This window comes from Sus scrofa, chromosome 7 (assembly GCF_054392235.1).
Source record: "Sus scrofa isolate SSC_HxYL_T2T_F1_AM1 chromosome 7, Sscrofa_HxYL_maternal_Yorkshire_Landrace_v2.0, whole genome shotgun sequence".
NCBI classification, from domain to species: Eukaryota; Metazoa; Chordata; class Mammalia; order Artiodactyla; family Suidae; genus Sus; species Sus scrofa.
In genome coordinates this window covers 50,789,887-50,811,187 of record NC_139389.1, presented here as the reverse complement: position 1 = coordinate 50,811,187, position 21,301 = coordinate 50,789,887, and the positions used below count along the sequence as shown (strand labels likewise).

Here is a 21,301-nt window from a genome sequence, read left to right as displayed (position 1 = left end):
ACCTGCAACCTCATGGTTCCTAGTCGGATTCATTAGCCACTGTACCACGACAGGAACTCCATAATCAAACTATATTTTAAAAATAAAAACACTAGGAGTTCCCGTTGTGGCTCAGTGGTTGACGATCCCAACTAGGAACCATGAGGTTGCAGGTTCAATCCCTAACCTTGCTCAGTGGGTTAAGGATCCAGCGTTGCAGTGAGCTGTGATGTAGGTCGCAGATGGGGCTCGGATCCCAGAGCCCGTGTTGCTGTGGCTGTGGCGTAGGCCGGCGGCTACAGCTCCAATTGGACCCCTAGCCTGGGAACCTCCATATGCCCCAGGTGCAACCCTAAAAAGATGGGAAAAAAAGTAAAAATAAAAATACTGAACATTTATTATAGCTAAATGAATCAGCTCTTTTGAAGTCAGTAAACTTCAAAATAAATTCATCCCAGATATTTGGAGAAATTTCTGCCAATGATATATGAGTAGCCATCCTAATACCAAAGACTGGAATTATGTGTATTTAACTGATCAATTCTAAGTGATCTCAAAGAGCACCAGCACTTGCATGGTTAACTCACCAGCAATTCATTCCAAAGCATCTCAAAAGATTGGATACCTCAAAGAAGCATATCATGATGAGCAGTGAAAAAAATAAACTGGAGCCACAAGAGATTACAGAATACACAAAGAGATCTGCCAATTCAACACTCTAAAAAGAGATGCTGCAGAGTTGTGTCAGACTCAGCAGCCCAGAGGCATGTGAGAACTTCTGAAACTGGGCTAGTCCTTGGATATGCTATAAAGTTCCAAGCCTAAAAATCTCAATGAAATGGATAAATACATTTAAAAATTAAATTTACTGAAGACAATTACTCAAGACATTTTTAAGAATCCACAGCAAAAATCCAGGAATAAAATCAGAAAGTGGTCTAAAAATGACCTCAAAAAGTTAACAAAAATATAGCTTGTTTTAAAGGTTAGTTCTTCCAAATCTACTGTAGAAAACAAAACAAGCCTACAGAGTTTCACTTTTTGGGGGTGGGGGGGGTGACACCAATGGCACTTGAAAGTTCCTGGGCCTGGGATCAAACTTGCGCCGTAGCAGTGACCCAAACCACTGCAGTGACAATACCAGATCCTTACCCTGCTGTGTCACAAAAGTACTCCAAAGCTTCCCTTTTTTGAAATAATCAGTATTTGAAACAATGTGAACATTATTAAGACCAAAGATTGCACCCAGAAATGTACTCTCAAAGAGACAAAAGTTCTAAATAAAATGTCGAAAAAAAGGAATTCAAATGCATAATTAGACAATTAGCTACCACAACTAAGCAAGGTCTATCATGGGACAGGTTTAATCTTGAAAAATCTAATTTATCATATAAATTATAATGAGAAAAAAACATACGATCCACAGATTCTAAAAGATCATTCAATAAATATTAGCCTATATGCTTTTGCATATGTGTGAACCTGATCCCTCAGGTCCCAGTAAAAGGTTCCTAGCTTGAGGTCTTAACCTCAGGGTTTGCCCCCAAAAAACATAAGCTTGGGGCTAAAAGAACAATTCAGTTTCTCTCAGGATAACTAGATTTATAACATGTAAATTCAGAACTAATTTACTTTAGGGCAATGGTTCTCAACCAAGATAATCTTGCCCCATAGGGAAAACTTTGGCAACATTGGAAAAATTTTTGGTTGTTACAACTCAGAATGCTACAAGCATCAACTGGATAGAAGCCAGGGATGCTGCCAAACACCTACCAAAACACAGGACGCCCCCCACACACACACACACACGACAAGTAATTTGGGGCTCAGAATGTCCACACAAAGTTGCCAGAGTTGAAAAACTGTGCATAAGGGGAACAAGCTACATACAGATTTTTACCTCATACCACAGCCCACAAATGAGGAGTAAAAAAGAAATCTTAATGCACACACACATACTTTCTCTCAAACAAAAGGAAGGGAAGTGGGTAGAGGGAGGCAAGGAGAAAAGGAAGGAAATGGAAGTAAATATCAAAATTATGGAGAGAGGAGAAATTTCTAAACTAAAGCAAACTAAACAATCAAAATTTCAAAGCAAACAACTAAAAACTGGGAATAAACATCTGCTGCAAATAAGACAAAGAAAAGTATTTGGAAGAATCAAAAAGAAAAATATGAAAACCCAGATTAAAAAACAAGTGATTTAAAAATAACACTTAAAAAAAAAAAAAGTACACTAAGTACACTCTAAGAACTCTCACTTTAAAAAAAAAAAAATTTTAAAAGGGAACATTTTACTTAACTAGGCTTCAGAAGAGGTGGGGGGGGTTGCTGGCAGAAGAGTAGAATAGTTTTATAAACACTTAATTTAAAAAGAGATTTTTTTTTCGTTTTTTTTGGAATTCCCACTGTGGCACAACGAGATCTGCGGCATCTTGAGAGTGCTGGGAGGCAGGTTCACCCCTGGCCCAGCACAGTGGGTTAAGGATCTGGTGTTGCCATAGCTATGGCTTAAGTCCTAACCATGGCTCAGCTCAGATCTGGCCCAAGAACTCCATATACCAGGAGGGGGTCAAAAAAGTGGTGTTGCCATAGCTATGGCTTAAGTCCCAAACATGGCTCGGCTCAGTTCTGGCCCAAGAACTCCATATACCAGGAGGGGGGTCAAAAAAGAAAAAAAAATTTTTTTTTAATTTTTTAAATAAAATAAAATAAATTAAAAAGTGGTATTTTTAAAAATGTCTGAAAATAAAACTTAAAAATCTTAAAATCCAAAAATGTTTAAAAGATTATGCATGAAAATATTGATGGCAATACTATAAAAGTTTTCTGAATGCTCTGCACTAATAAACATTTTTTGATAATGAAATAACCACTTCATAAAAAATAATGTAAACAATTTACACAAATTCCAAACAGGTTTGAGTAGCATGAACATTCACATTTGGTTTGGGTCAATATAAATAGCAAAATGGCATCTAAATGGGCCTGTCAAATTAACCTTATTTATATTATAGTACTACTGAGTATTATATAGTTATATATAATCAGACTATTGAGTAGTAACTTTTGTTTAAAGGTCAAGATATAGAAAGTTACACAAAACTTAACAAAAACATACTTCACTATAAGCTTTACTGCCAAAAAATTAGTGGTATGATTTAAAAAAAAAACTGAAAAGTTTATACCTCTTATTTCCTATTTTAAAAAAATTCAATATTTTTAGTTTTGATTTTCAGGACTTAAGTTTTTCTTTTACCATAAACCAAACCACACATTTTTACCAGAAACTTATTTCCAGGACTAGTTTTACCATAAATGAAGAAATGAAAAACTGGTGAGTGTTGCTTATGTCATTAACCAGTGACATTTCATTATTTAGGACCCCTATAGTTACCCAAATTTGACTTGTCAAAATACCAATTCCTAAAGTCCTCTTAGCTATATGTGTATTAGAATTTCTGTCATTTACTTCCTCAAACTTGTTAAGTTCAGAACTGATAGGCAGCATTTCTTGTTTTCCAGCAGATATAAGTAAATCCAGTCATTCTTAAGATATCATATACAAAACCCACCCCTCCTTTCTGTATTTCAAGTATCTGTGAAAGTTTACAAAGTACCATATATTATTGTCAAATATGCAAAGAGAACAAATGCGATATATAAAATTTTTACACAGTATTAACATTCCTTTAAATATTACTAAGTCAGATCAATAGGTGACAGATACCCACAAAAACCTTAAGCAAGCTTAAAAACAAAAAAGGATTTTAATCTCACAAAAATTGATTAAAAATTCGCCCAAGACAGGAGTTCCCATCGTGGCTCAGTGGTTAACGAACCTGACTAGGAACCATGAGGTTGCGGGTTCAATCCCTGGCCTTGCTCAGTGGGTTAAGGATCTGGCATTGCCCTGAGCTGTGGTGTAGGTCGCAGATGTGGATTGGATCTGGCATTGCTGTGGCTGTGGCATAGGCTGACCTGATTAGACCCTTAGCCTGGGAACCTCCATATGCTGCGGGTGTGGCCCTAGAAAAGACAAAAAAAGACCAAAAAAAGACCAAAAAAAAAAAAAAGAATTCGTCCAAAACAAATTATCATGCATATGTGATTAATGTCTCCTCCCAAAATAAACCCTAAAAAACAACATACAAACTCTATATTCAAGTTGGAAAATTTACACTATTAACTCTGAAAAAACACTAGAAATTAGTTTTAAGCATATTTCAAACCAGATTTTTAAAAAAATACCAATGAATATTTGTCATAAAGTTTTACAGAACTCACCAAAATAAATCTTATGATAACCCTACTGGACAGATGAGTAAAGGACCAATATGAAACACACAGTTAGGACTTAAGAAAACAGTAACTCAAATATATAAACAATGTATAATATCAATCCATGACTTTTATGTGATAAATATCTAAATTTCTCCACTTTCAAATCACATTAGGACAGACAGTCATTTCATGTTACTTGTTCTGACTAGCTTAACATTCTCCTCCTTTCCCAAAATGTTTTTTTTTTTAAATTGTTATTTCCCCAAAACAGTTTTTTTTTTCTATTATACAGCATGGTGACCCAATTACACATACATGTACACATTCTATTTTCTCACATTATCATGCTGCACCATAAGTGACTAGACATAGTTCCCAGTGCTACATAGCAGGATCTCATTGCTAGTCTCAAAATGTTTTAAAAAATAATTAAGAGGACGTGCTTTGAAATTAGACCAATGCACCCTGCCTTCTCCACATCCTGTCTCTGACCTTGGGTGAGTAACAATCTAACTTAATTTCTGAATGTGAAGAATGGGAGCAATGATATTTCACCCCAGAATGTTCGTGGGATTAAGTGCTCAACAAAATGTCTAGCAGTGGAAGCACTTCCTAAGTACTACTAATCAGCAAAATACCAGCTAAAAAGGAATGTTTAAGTTTACAAAAAAAAAAAAAGGAAGTTGCTATAAAAGACAATTTCACTAGCCTTCTAAGCAAAGTAAAAACATAACAGAGTTTCTCAGCGGTTCTGTGGGCTAAGGATCTGGTGTTAACACTTCAGCAGCTCAGGTTGCTGCTGTTTGCTGCTGTGGTGCAAGTTTGATCCCTGGTCTAGGAACTTCTACAAGACAACGGGGAGGCAAAAAAAAAAAAAAAAAGAGAGAGAGAGAGAAAATGTAGAGAAGTTACAGAGACAACTGCAAGAACCTATGAGAATAACAGAATCATGAAACAAATCTGAATTATTTTGTTTCTAAGCATCCACCAAAAATAAATGCATACATACAAGAATTCTTATAATCACAGAAGTGTTAAATACAAATAACCAAAATACATTATCTGGCCAGGACTAAGAGCGAGTGACTGTTTCACTCATCTTTTTATTCCCAAGCACCATGGTATTTACTATCAAAAAAAAAATTCACATTTTAGTAGACTCATTAAGTTCAAACCTGTGTTATTCAATGGTCAACTGCATTTCTAAAAAGAAAGACCTCAAAAAAAATAAAAATAAAAAGACCTCATTCACCTCAATTACTCCATATTAAAACACTACTGAATCAGTTAGTAGACACATAAAAGGCTCCCAATTTTCTGCTTGTTACTAAGAGTGTTATATTTTTTTAATAGAATTAAGTAAGTGATGTGGTCTCTGGCACCCACAAGCTCAGAGCAAGTAAGGTCATTACACACAAAAGAAAGAATAACAAAGGAAATTTTTATTTAGGCTTTAAAGTGTGAGGTTCTAGTCATAAGTTCAGTTGGGTTGTACACAATATAAAGAATATAAGAAATTTAGGATTTTTTTTTTTTTTTTTTTTTGCCTTTTGAGGGTCACACCTGTGGCATATGGAGGTTTCGAAGTTAGCAGTCAAATCAGAGCTGCAGCTGCAGGCCTATGCCACAGCCACAGCACCTGATCCAAGTCGTGTCTGTGATCTACACCATGGTTCACAGCAATGCTGAATCCTTAACCCACTGAGTGAGGCCAGGAATAGATCCCGTGTCCTCATGGATTACCAGTTAGGTTCGTTACCACTGAGCCAAGACAGGAACTCCAGAAACTCAGGAAATTTTTACGGGAAAGAGGTTACTATGAAATTTAAAATATAGCCTTTACATTGCCATTTGACATTCACGCTGAAAATTCTGAACTCTTAACAGATTTATTTCCCATCATTTAAGGAAATTTTTTAACTGCTTCATAAAATATGTTTGATAAGAATGGTCTAATTAGCAGTTAAGTATAAATTGAGTCTTAATCTTAAATAGTTTGCATACCTGTACATGTGCACACACATACACACACTCCAAAACAGCAAGGCAAAATACTCATCAGGGTACATTCTGCTGCAGCAGAGCAGAAGTTTTAAAGTCTAAATTAAAAAAATTTTGATAGTAAAACACATTTCCAACTAATTAAAAGTCTAACAAAGAATGAGAAAAAAACATGCAGAAAAATATTCATTTGCAAGACTAATTTTATGTTTCCTAAAAATACACCCTACATTAGCAAAGACTAGATGGTCCCAATTTTACAAATGTAAGAACTCCTATACTTATAATCCAAAACAAACAATGTAGCACCCGATAACTACAATAAACATGATAAAGACATATTCTGGGAATACACTCTGATAGTTATTAAAGTCAGTCTAAATGTTAGGTAAAGTTCTGGTCTCCTCAGCACTGGGGCACTGATAAACACTAAGAAGGTTAGGACAGTTTTAATATTTCAGGTAAAGGATCTTGAAGACATCCGTTCAAATGAAGGTGTGCGTCACTCTAAAGCCTCATTGCCAGGAGTAGAGAAAAAAATATCTTTGCTACTGCATATACTCATTACGTCACTGGTCAAACTAAGAGATGAACAAATTCCATTTGCCTTCCACGGCAGGAATCTATATTGTGATCTTCCTTATACTCCTCCTACTCCATCTTAACATTTCTGACATTAGAATACATTCTCTTAAGGTACTCCATTCCCTTTCTTATTTGGATTTCTAATGATTCAAGTTAAGTTTTATTCCTATCATATTAAGTCTTAAGCCTGTCATGCCACTCTTGGCCATCCCAACACACTGATTAACAATCGTCAACAACTGCAGGGAGGGAGACATAAAGAGCATTTACATCAGAATCTCTAGGGGCTATGTCAAATTTTTAAAAATCCAGATGATTCTAATAATATGTCCAACCCCTAACTCCACTACAAACTACTAGAGACACCAAAACCTATATTTTTCCTAATTCTCTTAGCGCCTAGCATTAGTCACATTCCTCACATTAAGGCAAATACTTCTTGATTTATCTCTCATCCAAAGCTCCTTGCCTTGAAACTGTGACCTTGTGATAGAAACTTTCTTTTAATGTTGGTGGTAACTGTTACCATTACCATACTTAAAGTATTTTTCTCCTAGAAACTGCTAGTGATTAGATGCCACACAGTCACTCTCTGAGACTTACCTGGACACTGAATCATCAAAAAGAACCTGAGCTATGTGACACTAAAATAGATTGGCATTCAGGATCCCATGTTAGTCATCTCTGTTTTGCAAATTAGTTGAGAAACAGAATGTGACTATGATGGCAAGTTTAACAGAGTATATAAAATTTTAAAGATGAAAAATCCAAGTCTACTGAAACCTCTAAGAAAGGACTGATGTGGTATAAAGAGGTTCTAAGAAAGAGTTCATAACACTGCCATTATCTGACACTAGATCAACATTTTAGGCTAGATATCAATTTAGAATAGTGAATTTTTAAAAAAAGAGTTTCCTATCAGAGTAAAAGCTCCTTCAAGTACAAACATCTAGTAAGTATGCTTTCAATTGAATGAAGTCAATAAGAGAAGAGAATATCCATGCAACAGAGATCTTCAGAAATGAACAAACAAAAAAGAGGGCGTATCTAATTTAGTCCAAAGGAAACATTTAGGAGCCCCTAACTCACCTGGGGCTAAAACCAAGGTTATAACTAAAATAGGAAAGTGTAGGACAATCTTGGGTCAGAGAAGCCCTAGTAAGTTTATGAAGGGAATTCCACTCCCTTAATCATAGTAATAAATGACTCTGTGAACTAGTCTGAACATCTGCCTAACATAAACCTAAAAGAAAGCTGTGGGCAGTATGGTGTGGGGGAGTGTGAGGGAGGACTGAAAAGAGTAGGCACAGTCCATCAAAAAAAAAAAAAAAAAAAAAAAAACCTAAGAAAGCTCTTTCTAATAATTAGCCTATTACCACTTCGGTGAAACCAAGGGATGAGCAATTAGTAGTACTTTAGTTTCTTATGCCTTACCTGCCCATTTATTATTATATTGGCAGTTATGACTATTTAACACTATTAAGGATTGTGTGCTTGTTTCTGAAGCAGAAGGGTATGCTGAAACTTTGTAATCTGCTTTGCAATGGGTCTAAAGAGTAGGAACAGGTGAAAAAGAAACAACAGCAAAGAAAAAGCAGATGTGTCAAATCCCTGAGACCAAATAAACAGTGGGAGTGCTAGACTGTGAACAGGGAACATCCTCAAGCATTGAGATAGGGGATCTCTTTTCACGCCATTATCTAGGATCACTTACAACACACATACAGATAGAGCTACATAAAGTAGTACCAAGCAGAAAATACATGAAGGCCTACCTCTTAGGAACTCAGCATCTTGCCGATATTACTGCTTGGCTCGTCTTAAACTTTTAATTCCAATAACCAAGCTCACTTTTGTTTCTGGGAACAAATACCTATCTTGTTTCTTTCCTAAGGAATCTGGACCCTGTCTGGTCTTGTTTTCCCAGCTGCTAGGTCTTCAAGGCCTACTGATAAAACCCATTTCCTCCCTTTCCAAGATGCCAGTCTGAACTTCCACCTGGGGCTTGTTACCTACTACCATCCCATCCCCACACTATACTGGCCATCCCCACCTATGTCTACACACTGTCTTTTGCTATCCTCCACCACCATGCTGAGAGGCTAACCACAGACATATATGGACCTCCATCCAGATTTCCCAGGCCAGTGTTCTGGCCTCTCCATCTAAAAAGACCTAATCCTGCTTGAGGTAAACCTGCCTAATAGAGTGGATATCAAAATCTACAAGTAATCAATTCACAGATCCATCATAATGATCACCAACTGACTTAAATTTCAGTCATCTTAGGTTTTATTCCTCCTTTCTTTCCTGAACACAATACTGAAAACTTTCATGTCTTTCACAACTTGCACCAGTCTATCTAGAAACTGCTACTGCAGCTGTCCTGCTCTCAACCAAGAATCATTACACCTCTTTCTCTTTCTTCAAGCTCTTGACATACCACTCACTTAAATACATTAGAAAATAGTATCAGACAAAATAAACTTAATAGGGGAGGATATTCCATGACACAGAGAGGAGGAAAAAAAAGTCAAAGATTGGATAACATAAATAAAAATGTGAAGGTATTTTCAATTGGCAATATGGAATGAACCAAAAGCACTACACTTTTATAACTTATCTTAAATGCCTTAAAATTTTAATCACCTCATTAAGTTAACAAGACATCATTTTACTTTGCTGACCTGTCATTTAGAGAGATATATGGCAAATTTCAGGCTAGTTTCTATACAAAAATACAAAATTTCATAAATGTGAATTTTCACCCTAAATGTGATTTTATGGAGTTATCCAAAATTTGAAACTTAGAAAAACTTAGAAAAATCTGATCACAAGTACTTACTAATTAAAGAATACAATTATTAAATTTGCTAGTGATCAAACTTTAAAGCAAAAAAGTCTCCTAATATTCCTCTTTCATGCTCTGAATTAGTTTAACTGAAATAAATCCTGAAATTGAAAGGTGACCCACTAGCAGGTAATTTCCACTTGCAACTACTTACCCATATGAATCAAGATTTTCTCTAGTGAAACAAAGTAAAATGAATAAATCACTGTATTATAGTACACATATTATCTCTGAACCAAATGCATATTTCTGACCATTAACTGCCCCATAATTTAAACATATTGACTTTATAAGTGAGCTTGTTAAAAAAAAAAAAAAAAAAAAAAAAAACTTGAACTTAAAAAGTTCATAACTTTATCTAAAGTTAAGAGGGAGTTCCCATCGTGGCTCAGTGGTTAACGAATCCGACTGGGAACCATGAGGTTGCGGGTTCGATCCCTGGCCTTGCTCAGTGGGTTAAGGATCCAGCGTTGCTGTGAGCTGTGGTGTAGGTCGAAGACTCTGCTCGGATCCCATGTTGCTGTGGCTCAGGCTAGACCCCTAGCCTGGGAACCTCCATATGCTGAGGCAGCGGCCCAAGAAATGGCAAAAAGACAAATAAATAAATAAAGTTAAAGAGAAATTCAGTCCTTAAAGTCCACTTACTTTCTCAAAAAAATCAAAAATATGTGTGTGTGTGTGTGTGTATATATATATATATATAAAATATAGTAACACTTTGTGCCACTTGCTTTCTGTCTCATTCCATTCCAAAATGTAGATCTGTACTTTTGGAATAAGAAAGTATTGCCTTTCTCTCTCTCTTAACCTCTCCCCAAATTCTTTCACAAAGAATGCCTCAAACTTCCTTATGATAAGCATTCTTTCATTTTTAACAAATGCAGATACTGAAAACAGTGCTTCGGTTTAAGATAAAATTCAAGTAAATCTCTACTAGCACTCATCCCACTTAGGTTTTTCCTGAACTACTAAACTTACTACCAAAAATGGACTTTCTCACCATAAAACACAAATGTTGAAATTATCTTCCTATGTAATTTTAAGATTACATAAAATTCAATTTATGCATCAGTATAAAATCATCTCATCCCGATGGACCCTGAAATACAATATCATGCTTCGCATAAAGGTCAAACAATGAGAACTGCTTTCTTCAAGTTGGTGCAATAGGGAAATTTAACTGCAAATGAAAACAAGAGCAACCAGCACTGGCACTGGTCTGAGCACTTTACAAGTATTAGCTCATACAGACCTCTTAACAACCTAAGTGGTTGATAGTTTTATCCCAGTTACAGATTAAGAAACTGAAGCTCAGTCACAACAGCTAATAGGTAAAGAGACAGGATTTGTCCTTATATTGTCCCAGCCCAGAGCCCAGGCTCCAAACTCTCTAGCTCTACCACCCAAATGTAAAAACCATCATTTAATAGGTATCTACATTATTTAAAATGAAGAAATTAAAGATTTTTCATTTCATGACAAGCCAGATAAAAATATCATGTAAATATTTTAAGCTATCATTTTTTTTTGGCCATACCCACAGCATGCAGAAGTTACCAGGACAGGCGTCGTCGAACCTGAGCCACAACAGTGACAACACCAAGTCCTTAACTACTAGACTAGTGAGGAACTCCTAAACTATCACCTTAAATCATAAGAAATAAAGACTTCTGACAGCAAAACCAGATTTATATTTTTAAAAATCCATTTAAGTAATTTTGATGATTTAATTATGAATACACAATCAATAAATTTAAAGTATACATGCATATGAATATATCTGGGAGTTCCTGTTGTGGCTCAGCAGTAACGAATCCAACTACTATCCATGAGGTATGCGGGTTCAATACTTGTCCTCACTCATTGGGTTAAAAATCTGGTGGTGTTGGAGTTCCCATTGTGGTGCAGCAAAAGTGAATCTGACTAGTATCCATTAGGACTTGGGTTAGATCCCTGGCCTTGCTCAGTGGGTTAAGGATCGGCTGCTGCTAGAGCTGTGGCGTAGGCTGGCAGCTGTAGCTCCAATTTGACCCCGAGCCTGGGAATTTTCATATGCTGCAGGTGCAGCCCTTAAAAAAAAGAGAAAAAGAAAAAAAGAAAATATATGACAAATACCTTTCAAAAATTAACTACAAATGCCCCCAAGTAATCAACCTTTAAAACACATTCTGGGTAGTCAAGTTGAGGGTATGCAAATATCACTCTACCAAGATAATCTGGCAACTCACCTAACCAGAATACAGCAGAGTCACAAAGAAAAGGCCTCCGGACAATCAAAACAGATACTCCAGATAGTACTGATACTTACTTTTCTCAAAAGAGGATCTCACATTAAATAAGAGTCTACTTATTTTTTCCCTTATGTGGAATTACAAATTTGGTTTCCACACTTTTGAAGAAAACCTGACCACCGGAGGGTGAGGGGGGACACTGATCACAGTGACAAGCACATTCAATAGCAAAGCAGAAAAATACTTATTTAAATAACTTCAAAATGCAAATAAATGTGCTCAACAGTCCTACAGACAATGCAACATATCCTTAGGCGTTACAGTCACTGACAGTCAGAAACGATGATCCCAGGTCATCAGAAGATTTAATTACATCTGCATCCTATTTAAAACAGAAAAGAACTACACATTCAATTTTTGTATGATTTTCATTCAAAGTGGTTTTATAATTTGATGCTCAAAGGATAAATCCTCAAATACCCAGTAAGCTCAACTAATGAATTAGAAACTCACTGGAAAGTTCCAAAGAGCCAAGTTTACTACTTCTAAGTTTAAGAGCACTCTATGTACAAAAGTTACCTGAAAGCGAGAGGGAGACAGGAGATCATAAAAGTAGAAAGTCTTAAGAAAACACAGAAGAGCTAGGCAACTGTCTATAAACACTATGTTTAAAGCATTTCCCACAAAACAATGTGTGGGCAGTAGGTGCCACATCAGCAGCACTCTGTGTCTGTCCTGCTTCTAAATCATGTGTTAGTTTCTTGAATTATTAATTTCAGTTATTAGTTTGCTGAGATGAAGCAGTACCAACTCTCCTCAACTGCAAAAAGCGGTAGCGTCCTGATTACTCCACAAAACCAGCAGTGGGATTACTCGTACAGAAGAACATGCTTATGCCTTATGGTGGCACTTTTCTGATTTTTTTTAAAAGTTCTCTTTTAAACCGCTTTTCATTTTTAAAGGATTGAGGGAGATAGTGCCCAGCCCACACCGAACTTTGTTATCAAAAGAATTGTTACACTACTCAACAAAAACTCCCTTTCAAACCAGGCAGCAACACATTCTTTCTCTAGCTCCAAAGAAAAATTTAAAGCACATAGTAAATAACATATAAGGCCTTGTACTTTTCTCCTCTTCTAGCGAGGAAGTCTAACTCCAAACAGGAAACTGCTTCTCAAAAGGTTCAACGCAGAAATCCTACCAAATCCCAACCCAGTTCTCAGGAAGACATTTAAGTGCCAACACACTTGCCTAGGTAGAAACGGGGTAAACACAAGCTTCCCTGCTCTTGGGGCACCCCCCCACCCCTGGAAGTTTCAGTAGTGGGAAATACTGCCTTTTCTAGCAAATAAACAAACACAATGCTTTAAAAGTCCAATCTATGCTGAGGCTCGCTAAAGAAATTGGAAGTGCTACTTGGTTAAGTTTTTCGATAGCCCTCCCCCATCAGGATCCAGGAAGAAAGAAGGGGCTGGGGAAGGGAGGGAAGGTCGGGGCTCAGCTGGGTGGGGGGCTAGGTGATCGGGCGCCCCCTTCACCTTTCCCGGGACCAGGAAGAGAGGCGGGGAGGAAAGCACGAGAAGGAACACCCGCACCCTGGAGCCCCGAGACTAATTTCTCCGCGAGAAGAGCCAGGTGGAAGGCAGGGTGAGGAGGGGCGGCGGGGAGGGAGCTGTGTGGCCGCGCAGGGGCCGATTTCCCGTCCCCAACCCGCTGAGCCCGAGAAGGAGAACCGCCTCCCCGAATCGGGGTCCGGCCCGGCAGCGGAGAGCGCCCGCGAGTCCCTTACCCATGCTGGGGGCTCCCGCGGGGAGCAGCCCGACGCCCGCTGCTCCTCCTCCGGCTGCTCTCGCGGCTGCTCCAGCGGCAGGAGGCGGGCCCTCCGCTCCGCTCCGGGCCCGCAGAGTTCAGGCGGGGCAAGGAGGCGCCTCCATCCGCCCGCGGCGCTCCCCGGCCAGTCCCGTCAGCACGGCCCGCGAGGAACAGGCGGCGGCGACTCCTCACTCACTGCAGCTGGAGGGACCTCCCCCGCCCGCACAACCGGCGGCTTTCCCACCCCGGTCGCTCCTGCAGTGGGGCGGGACCTGCCTGTTCGTCGCGGCCACCGGCTCCAACCCAGAGCGCCCGCCCAACCTCAGAGCCCGCCCCTCGCGCTCCCTCGGCGCCCGGCGTCCCCAGTCGCGACGCCAAAGACTGAGGTGGAGACCGGGACAGAGGCAAGGAAGGTGCTGGGAGCTGGGACGGAGAGGAGGAAAATCTCGCGAGAATCCCCCGTTCTCCCTGCCCCGCCCCCGCCGCGTTCCGGCTCACCGCCTGGCCCCCGGCTGCCGCCAGGTGCGGTGACGTCACAGCCGGGGGTCGCGCGCCGCCCCGGTCCAGGTGCGCGGAGCGGCTGAGGAAACCCTGCGGCACAGCTGCGGCCCGAACTCCGCCCCGAAGTTTGCAGCTGCTGGGACCCGCGCCTTCTGTGTGGTTTGTCGCCTCAGATGGATACAAAGAGTTTTTTGCTGATTGGCAAAGTAAGCATGAGTTGCCCCACTTTGCAGTGTTGCTTTTTGCAGAGCAGCAGGCTTTGGGGGGACCCAAAAGAAAAGAGGCCGCGAGAGAGAGGCGAAAGGACAGCGAGAGAAAACCCGCTTGCGTTCGACCTTTGAGGGCCCAGCTGCTCCTGGGACCCGCGGTTTACCTTGCAAAGTTCAGTATGAATCACAAGTATTTCTTCGTCGGAAAAAAACCCTAAGCACAAAATAAAGTATATTTTTTAGGAATAAATTATTGGGTTCCATGAGTCTCTGCTGAAAACTTTCCGAATCCCTCTTTTCTCTTTTGAGAGAGTAAAGTTTAAATTGTTTTCTGATGGGAGGGGGGGTCAGGATAGTCTTGATTTGAGATGTTGCCTGGCATTGTTCTGTGAAGAAGAGCATAGGATTATTCTAATCAGACATCGCCCTTTCTTAGAGTTAGAAACAAATATAATTACTTCAGCCAGCTTTTTTTCCCCCTTCTGCTGAAGCAAAACCAATTCCCAGACAGATGTGTGTGAGAGCAACATTTATTGAATGCCAACTAGTGCCTAGTGCTTTTTTAAAGCAATATTGTCTTTTAATTCTCACAGTCATCCAACACAAAAACTGCCTTGCCCTTTGGAACCAAGAATACATGGGTTTCTGAAATTCAGCACAGCCATTTATTTTTTGTTAGGATTTTGGGTGAATTAATCTCACTGGATTTCAGTTTCTTGAGCCTGTGCAAAGCACAGTAGCAACATCATAAATATCCATCCTGCTGTCTCCTATAGACATGCATTTGCCATCTTTTTAATTCTAAAAATGTCTTTTAAGATTACATAGGGTAATCTTTACAAGAATTGTCAGTCACAGAGACCAAAAAGGAGAAAAGAAAAAAAATTGAATATGCACACCCAAAAAAGATGTACATATTGGCTATGTTGTACTAAAACCATGAAATGTGCCTTTTTTCAATCAACAAATTATTATGTTCATTGTCCCCTACCAAGCAAACAACCCAAAAAAGCTGCGGTCTAGCCCTTACACTCAAAGAGTTTTGCATTCTAACCAGGAAGTGAGACATGAACAGTTTACTAACATTATAAGGTAGTGGAGTTCCTATTGTGGCACAGCAGAAACAAATCCGACTAGTATCCATGAGGATGCGGGTTCGATCCCTGGACTCGCTCAGTGGGTCTGGGATCCCGGATTGCCCTAAGTTATGGTGTAGGTGTCTTGGATGGTGAGTGGCTGTGGCTGTGGCTGTAGGCCAGCAGCTGTAGTTCTGATTCGATCCCTAGCCTGGGAACCTCCTTAGGCAGTGGGAACAAAAACAAACAAACAAAAAACAAAAACAGTACGAGGTATCTAGGGTCAAATGCCTGAAAATTTAAAGGAAAATTACTATGCGCAAGGCAAGCTTTAGGGGAAAGGTATATGTAGAACTAAAGTTTAGAGGAAAGCATAATTTCAACCTGGAGGAGTCCTAAAAGTAAGGAGTGGAAGTAAATATGCCAACAGAATATTCCTGAGCCTGAAATCTGTCTGGCTTCTGCAACCCATAAGAAAGTAAATTAGGGAGTTCCCGTCGTGGCGCAGTGGTTAACGAATCCGACTAGGAACCATGAGGTTTCCGGTTCGATCCCTGGCCTTGCTCAGTGGGTTAAGGATCCAGCGTTGCCGTGAGCTCTGGTGTAGGTTGCAGACGAGGCTTGGATCCCGTGTTGCTGTGGTTCTGGCGTAGGCTGGCAGCTACAGCTCTGATTAGACCCCTAGCCTGGGAACCTCCATATGCCACGAGAGCGGCCCAAGAAATGGCAAAAAGACAAAAAAAAAAAAAAAAAGTAAATTATTTAAACCTTGAAAGAATGAAGTTGATGGGAGGCAAAGGAGGATTTCATGGAAGGAGAGAAAGAAAAATATAAGATATTCGAAAATAACTAAATATCTTAGTCTCTAAGATCCTAGCATTTTAGGAAGAAAAGCCAGTGAATAAATGAAGTGAAGGAAAACAAACAAAAGGAAAAAAGACCGTTGAATTTGACATCAAAGTTCCCTTTGAAAGTATAATTTCAGAATATACATAACAGAACATGTAACATATTATAGCTACATTATTCAGAATATCTGTAACAGGAAAGTTAAAAGTCACTTAAAGGGTTCAATGACTAAATGTGTGATAAAGTGAGGCCACAAGCAGATGAGGTGAGCATAGTTTCTTAACCAGAAGTCAGGTCACCTAATCTGAGAAGATATTCTAGAAATCAGCTCTATTCTAGAAATCTCAGGATCTGTGTTATTTCCATAATGAACCATGTATTTTATAAGTTTAAAAATTAAAAAAAAATAGGCAAAATCAATATTTCCTTGAGGTAATGCTGACATATTGATTGTAAAAGAAATTGGAAGGATCCTAAGAAATGTTGAGGAAACTGAAGCAAAGCTAAGAAGGAATTGCGGTCCCAGTGTTAATGCTGTCTTCCAGACGTAAAGCCAAAGGGAATCCCAGTGGAGGGATGAAATCTAGAAATTTTTTTTTTTTTCTGTCTTTTGTCTTTTTAAGGCCGCACTTGCAGTATATGGAGGTTCCCAGGCTAGGGGTTGAATCAGAGATACAGCTGCCTGCTACACCACAGCCACAGCAACACAGGATCCGAGCCGAATCTTCTACCTACACCACAGCTCATGGAAATGCCACATTCTTAACCCACTGAGCAAGGCCAGGGATGGAACCCACAATCTCAGGGCTCCTAGTCGGGTTCGTTTCCACTGTTCTATGACAGCAACTCCCAAAATGTATTTTTTAAGCTTACGAAATTGTATGTGAAGCTATGTTCTAAATTTTTGAGTACTGAGCAAATGTTAACTATTAAGTACTCCATGGAGCGCTTCTCATCTTAAGTCTTACCTCTCCAAGAAGACTGCCAAAGTGTGGCATTGTATTTTACATATTTTTATATAGTTAGCACATTGCACAACTCAAAACATTGCTTCCTTGACAGTAACTATTAGCCGGATGATAGAAAATATGGTGAGAAGATGATATCATATATTTAGATTTAACCTCAAATTCCTTTCGGCTAAGAATGAATTTCCTTTTTGCCTTTATTTCCTGTATCTTACAATGAATGAAGTTTTATCTATCTTTTGTTTTTGTTTTTGTTTTTGTCTTTATGTCTTTTTAGGGCCGCACCTGCGGCATATGGAGGTTCCCAGGCTAGGGGTCTAATCAGAGCTGTAGCTGCTGGCCTTTATCACAGCCACAGCAGTGCCAGATCCAAGCCACAGCTCATGGCAACACCGGATCCTTAACCCAGTGAGTAAGACCTGAGATTGAACCCAAAACCTCATGGTTCCTAGTCTGATTCTTTCCACTGCTCCACAACAGGAACTCCTATTTATCTGTTCTTACACTTCTTTGTATTCCCAGACAAATGAACTAATACCATGCTAATACTTTCTTTTTCTTTCTATTCTTTTTTCTTCTGAACACTGCACGTGTTGATCTGATATAAAAGAAAATATGAGGGAGTTCCCACTGTGGTGCAGTGGAAACAAATCCAACTAGTATCCATGAGGATGTGGGTTTGATCCCTTGCCTCCCTCAGTGGGTTAAGGATCTGGTGTTGCTGCAAGGTGAGGTATAGGTCAAAGACTCGGCTCGGATCCCCCATTGCTGCAGCTGCAGCATAGGCCAACAGCTACAGCTGCGATTCAACCCCTAGCCTGGGAACCTCCATATACTGCAGGTGCAGCCCTAGAAAAGATTAAAAAAAGAAAAACTCTTTAGAAAACAATTGCCGAAAATAATCATCTCAAACACAGTGAGATATGAGGTCAGCCAAGCTGGAAAATGTCCCTGCTCAAAGCAGTGACCCAGCAGCTTCTAACAAAATCCTGCTACTCAGCTAGCATTTTGGGGGATGTGCTCAAACATATGGTCATTAGTGAACATTAAGAAAAGTTTAATTAAAAACATGATGAGCCCATGCAAACAATGTCACTTTGCCAAATAAAGGACCTTTTAATAATGTTATTTGTACTTTATTCCAGGTGGTAGTGTCATTATAGGGATGGTGAATGGTAGGTAAGTCATAAAGTCTCATTGGAAGTTTTCAAAGAGAATTTCTTTCAAGAAGCCTTACTTTTTCAAAATGTTAAAGCTAGTCTCTTTTGAAAGCTCGCTTTTTTTTTTGTTTTTGTTTTTGTTTTTTTTAAATGACTATACCTGTGGCATATGTAAATTTTGCAGCCAGAGATTGAATCCAATCCACTGCTGCAACCTACACTGAATCCTTTAACTCACTGCACTGAGCCCAGGATTGAACCCAAGCCTCCACAGAGACCGGAGCTGCTGTAGTCAGATACTTAACACATTGTGCCACAGTGGGAATTCCTGAAGGTTCAAATATTTTAAGCAATCCCAAATGGCAAATACATTTGCTTTTTTCAGATATCAGGCAATTCCATTATATTCACAGTATCAAGTAAAGAATTTCTGGCCATGAGTACACGTTCAACTCAACGAACATTTACTGATTACCCATTATTGATCGGCACCGGCTCTGTCACACATAAAGTTAGAGATAGACAGTATAGTCCCTGCCTTAAAAGAAGAAGTAGTAGGAGTTCCCATCGTGGCACAGTGGTTAACGAATCCGACTAGGAACCATGAGGTTGCGGGTTCGGTCCCTCAGTGGGTTAATGATCCGGCGTTGCCGTGAGCTGTGGTATAGGTTGCAGATGCGGCTCGGATCCCGCGTTGCTGTGGCTCTGGCGTAGGCCAGTGGCTACAGCTCCAATTTGACCCCTAGCCTGGGAACCTCCATATGCCGCGGGAGCAGCCCAAAGAAATAGCAAAAAGACAAAAAAAAAAAAAAAAGAAGACGTATTAGAGAGCTCTGGAGGAGTACATTGTAGTTGCCCGATAAGAACAAGGAAGTGTATTTAGCCTGGGATGCCTTTTAGGGGGTCCAGGCTTGGGGAACCATAGTCAAATATAGACGGTTCATTTGTTATGGAAATGGTTTAAAGTCTTATCCTAGAAGTTATAGGTAGTTAATGAAGGATTTTAAGTATGTAATTGATTTGCTCTTTCTGCTACATAAAAAAATGTACACATCCCAAAAAATTAAGGTTATAAGAAATTTGGTTCTATAAGCATTGATTAAGCCCCAGTACCCTCAGTCAATTAATAAATATATTTTTCACTAAGATATAAAAACATGTAAACTAACATAATATACAAGGCAGTATGTATGCTGGGTGTTGTGTAAACAATGGAGCAACCACCAACTCTGCCTTTAATGAATGTGATTTCCAATTAAGACGGCTAAGATAAGCTTGACTCCTTGAACGTATTTATTTATTTGCACTTTAGGGCTGCCCCCAAGGCATACGGAGGTTCCCAGGTTAGGGGTCCAATCGGAGGTGTAGCCGCCGGCCTACACCACAGCCACAGCAGCACCAGATCCAAGCTGCATCTGTGACCTACATCACAGCACACGGCAACGCCTGATCCTTATCCTACTGAACGAGGCCGGGGATTGAACCAGCGTCCTCATGGATGCTAGTCAGATTTGTTTCTGCTGAGCCACAATAGGAACTCCACTAATTGAAATAAATTCACCTTTTTGCAGAGAATCTGCATTTAGAATTTTCAGGGCACAAACCAGAAAATTGGGCAAATTTTCATTTTGGTCATGAATTTAGTAATGAATTTTTTTGGTTGTTTTTTTCGTGTTTTTTGGGTGGTGGGGGGACACCCCCGAAGCTTGTGGAAGGTCTCGGGCCAGGGATTGAACCTGTGCCACAGCATCAACCAGAGCTGCTGTGGTGACAACACTGGATATTTAACCCACTGCCCCATAAGAGAACTTGATGAATTAGTATTCTGATTTAAATCTCTTTGCAGATTTTAAGCAGTAAAGATTAATGACCTTTGCCCCCAAATCAGAAGATATTTGTTCATGTCACACTGTACCACAAGTTTCAAAAAGAGTAGATTTTTGAAAACAAAAACTATTAGTGATCTGCGCCTTCTTCATTTGTGAGCTTTTACAAATGACAACGAAGGTTGTTTCTGTTTTTGTTTTTAATAACCCAAGGGAACTCTCAGCAGAGGATTCCATCTCTGATCATCATCCCTTGGGCATTCCCATTTCTGTGTCTGCCTAATATGACACTATAAGGCACTCATCAAATTGTTAATTTCTATGCTTCTGCTCATCTAACCATACATTGTTTCTGAAACAAGAAGTGGAAACTTTTTTTTCAGATCCCTGCTTAACTTCCCTAATGGCACAGATGACAAACGAGGGTTATGTCCCATCTGAGACTAGAGTTTTTAAATTGGCTGTCTTGACGTTGTTTTGATGCCCAGCATTAAATGCCTGCCAAAGCAAAAGAAGCTGATAAAGCAAGATGTTCTTCTGCATATTTCTGAGAATTCACATTCCATTCTGCCGGTTTCTGAGCCACATCTCACCACTCCCACCCCTGTGCCACAGTCTGCAGGTAGTTTCTAAGCAAATCTCCTCCACCTCCTGGTCAGCCCACAACTCCTCAACTAGCATTTGCCTGTTCTCACATCTATGTAAATATCTGAGAAACACTGTAAAGCAACTATACTTTAATAATAAGAGTAAGAAGAAATAGAAGAAAAAATCTGAGGGTGAATTCAAGTGAAACCTAGTGCACTTCAATGTTCTTACACCTGAGGCTTAGAGCAATACTTCTAGTTCATAACCAGGGGGTCTGAGTCATTCTGAATGATCTCCCGCACACTCTGCCTACCTTTTTCATTATAGAATTGATGCTTTTACAGGACTCTGTCCCCTTTCGTTTTCTCAACAATTATATTT

The 21,301-nt window shown here is 39.5% G+C and overlaps 1 protein-coding gene across 1 annotated transcript in view; it reads right to left on the bottom strand.

Annotated features, from left to right (window-relative positions):
* The window catches only part of CD2AP (CD2 associated protein), a 113,590-nt gene extending 99,543 nt beyond the window's left edge, over positions 1–14,047 (bottom strand). The window contains exon 1 of the mRNA XM_021098031.2: positions 13,721–14,047. Coding sequence (XP_020953690.1) covers positions 13,721–13,724 — 4 coding nt within the window. The 5' untranslated portion in view covers positions 13,725–14,047. The remainder of the gene's footprint in view (positions 1–13,720) is intronic.
* Between the last annotated feature and the right edge of the window lie 7,254 nt (positions 14,048–21,301).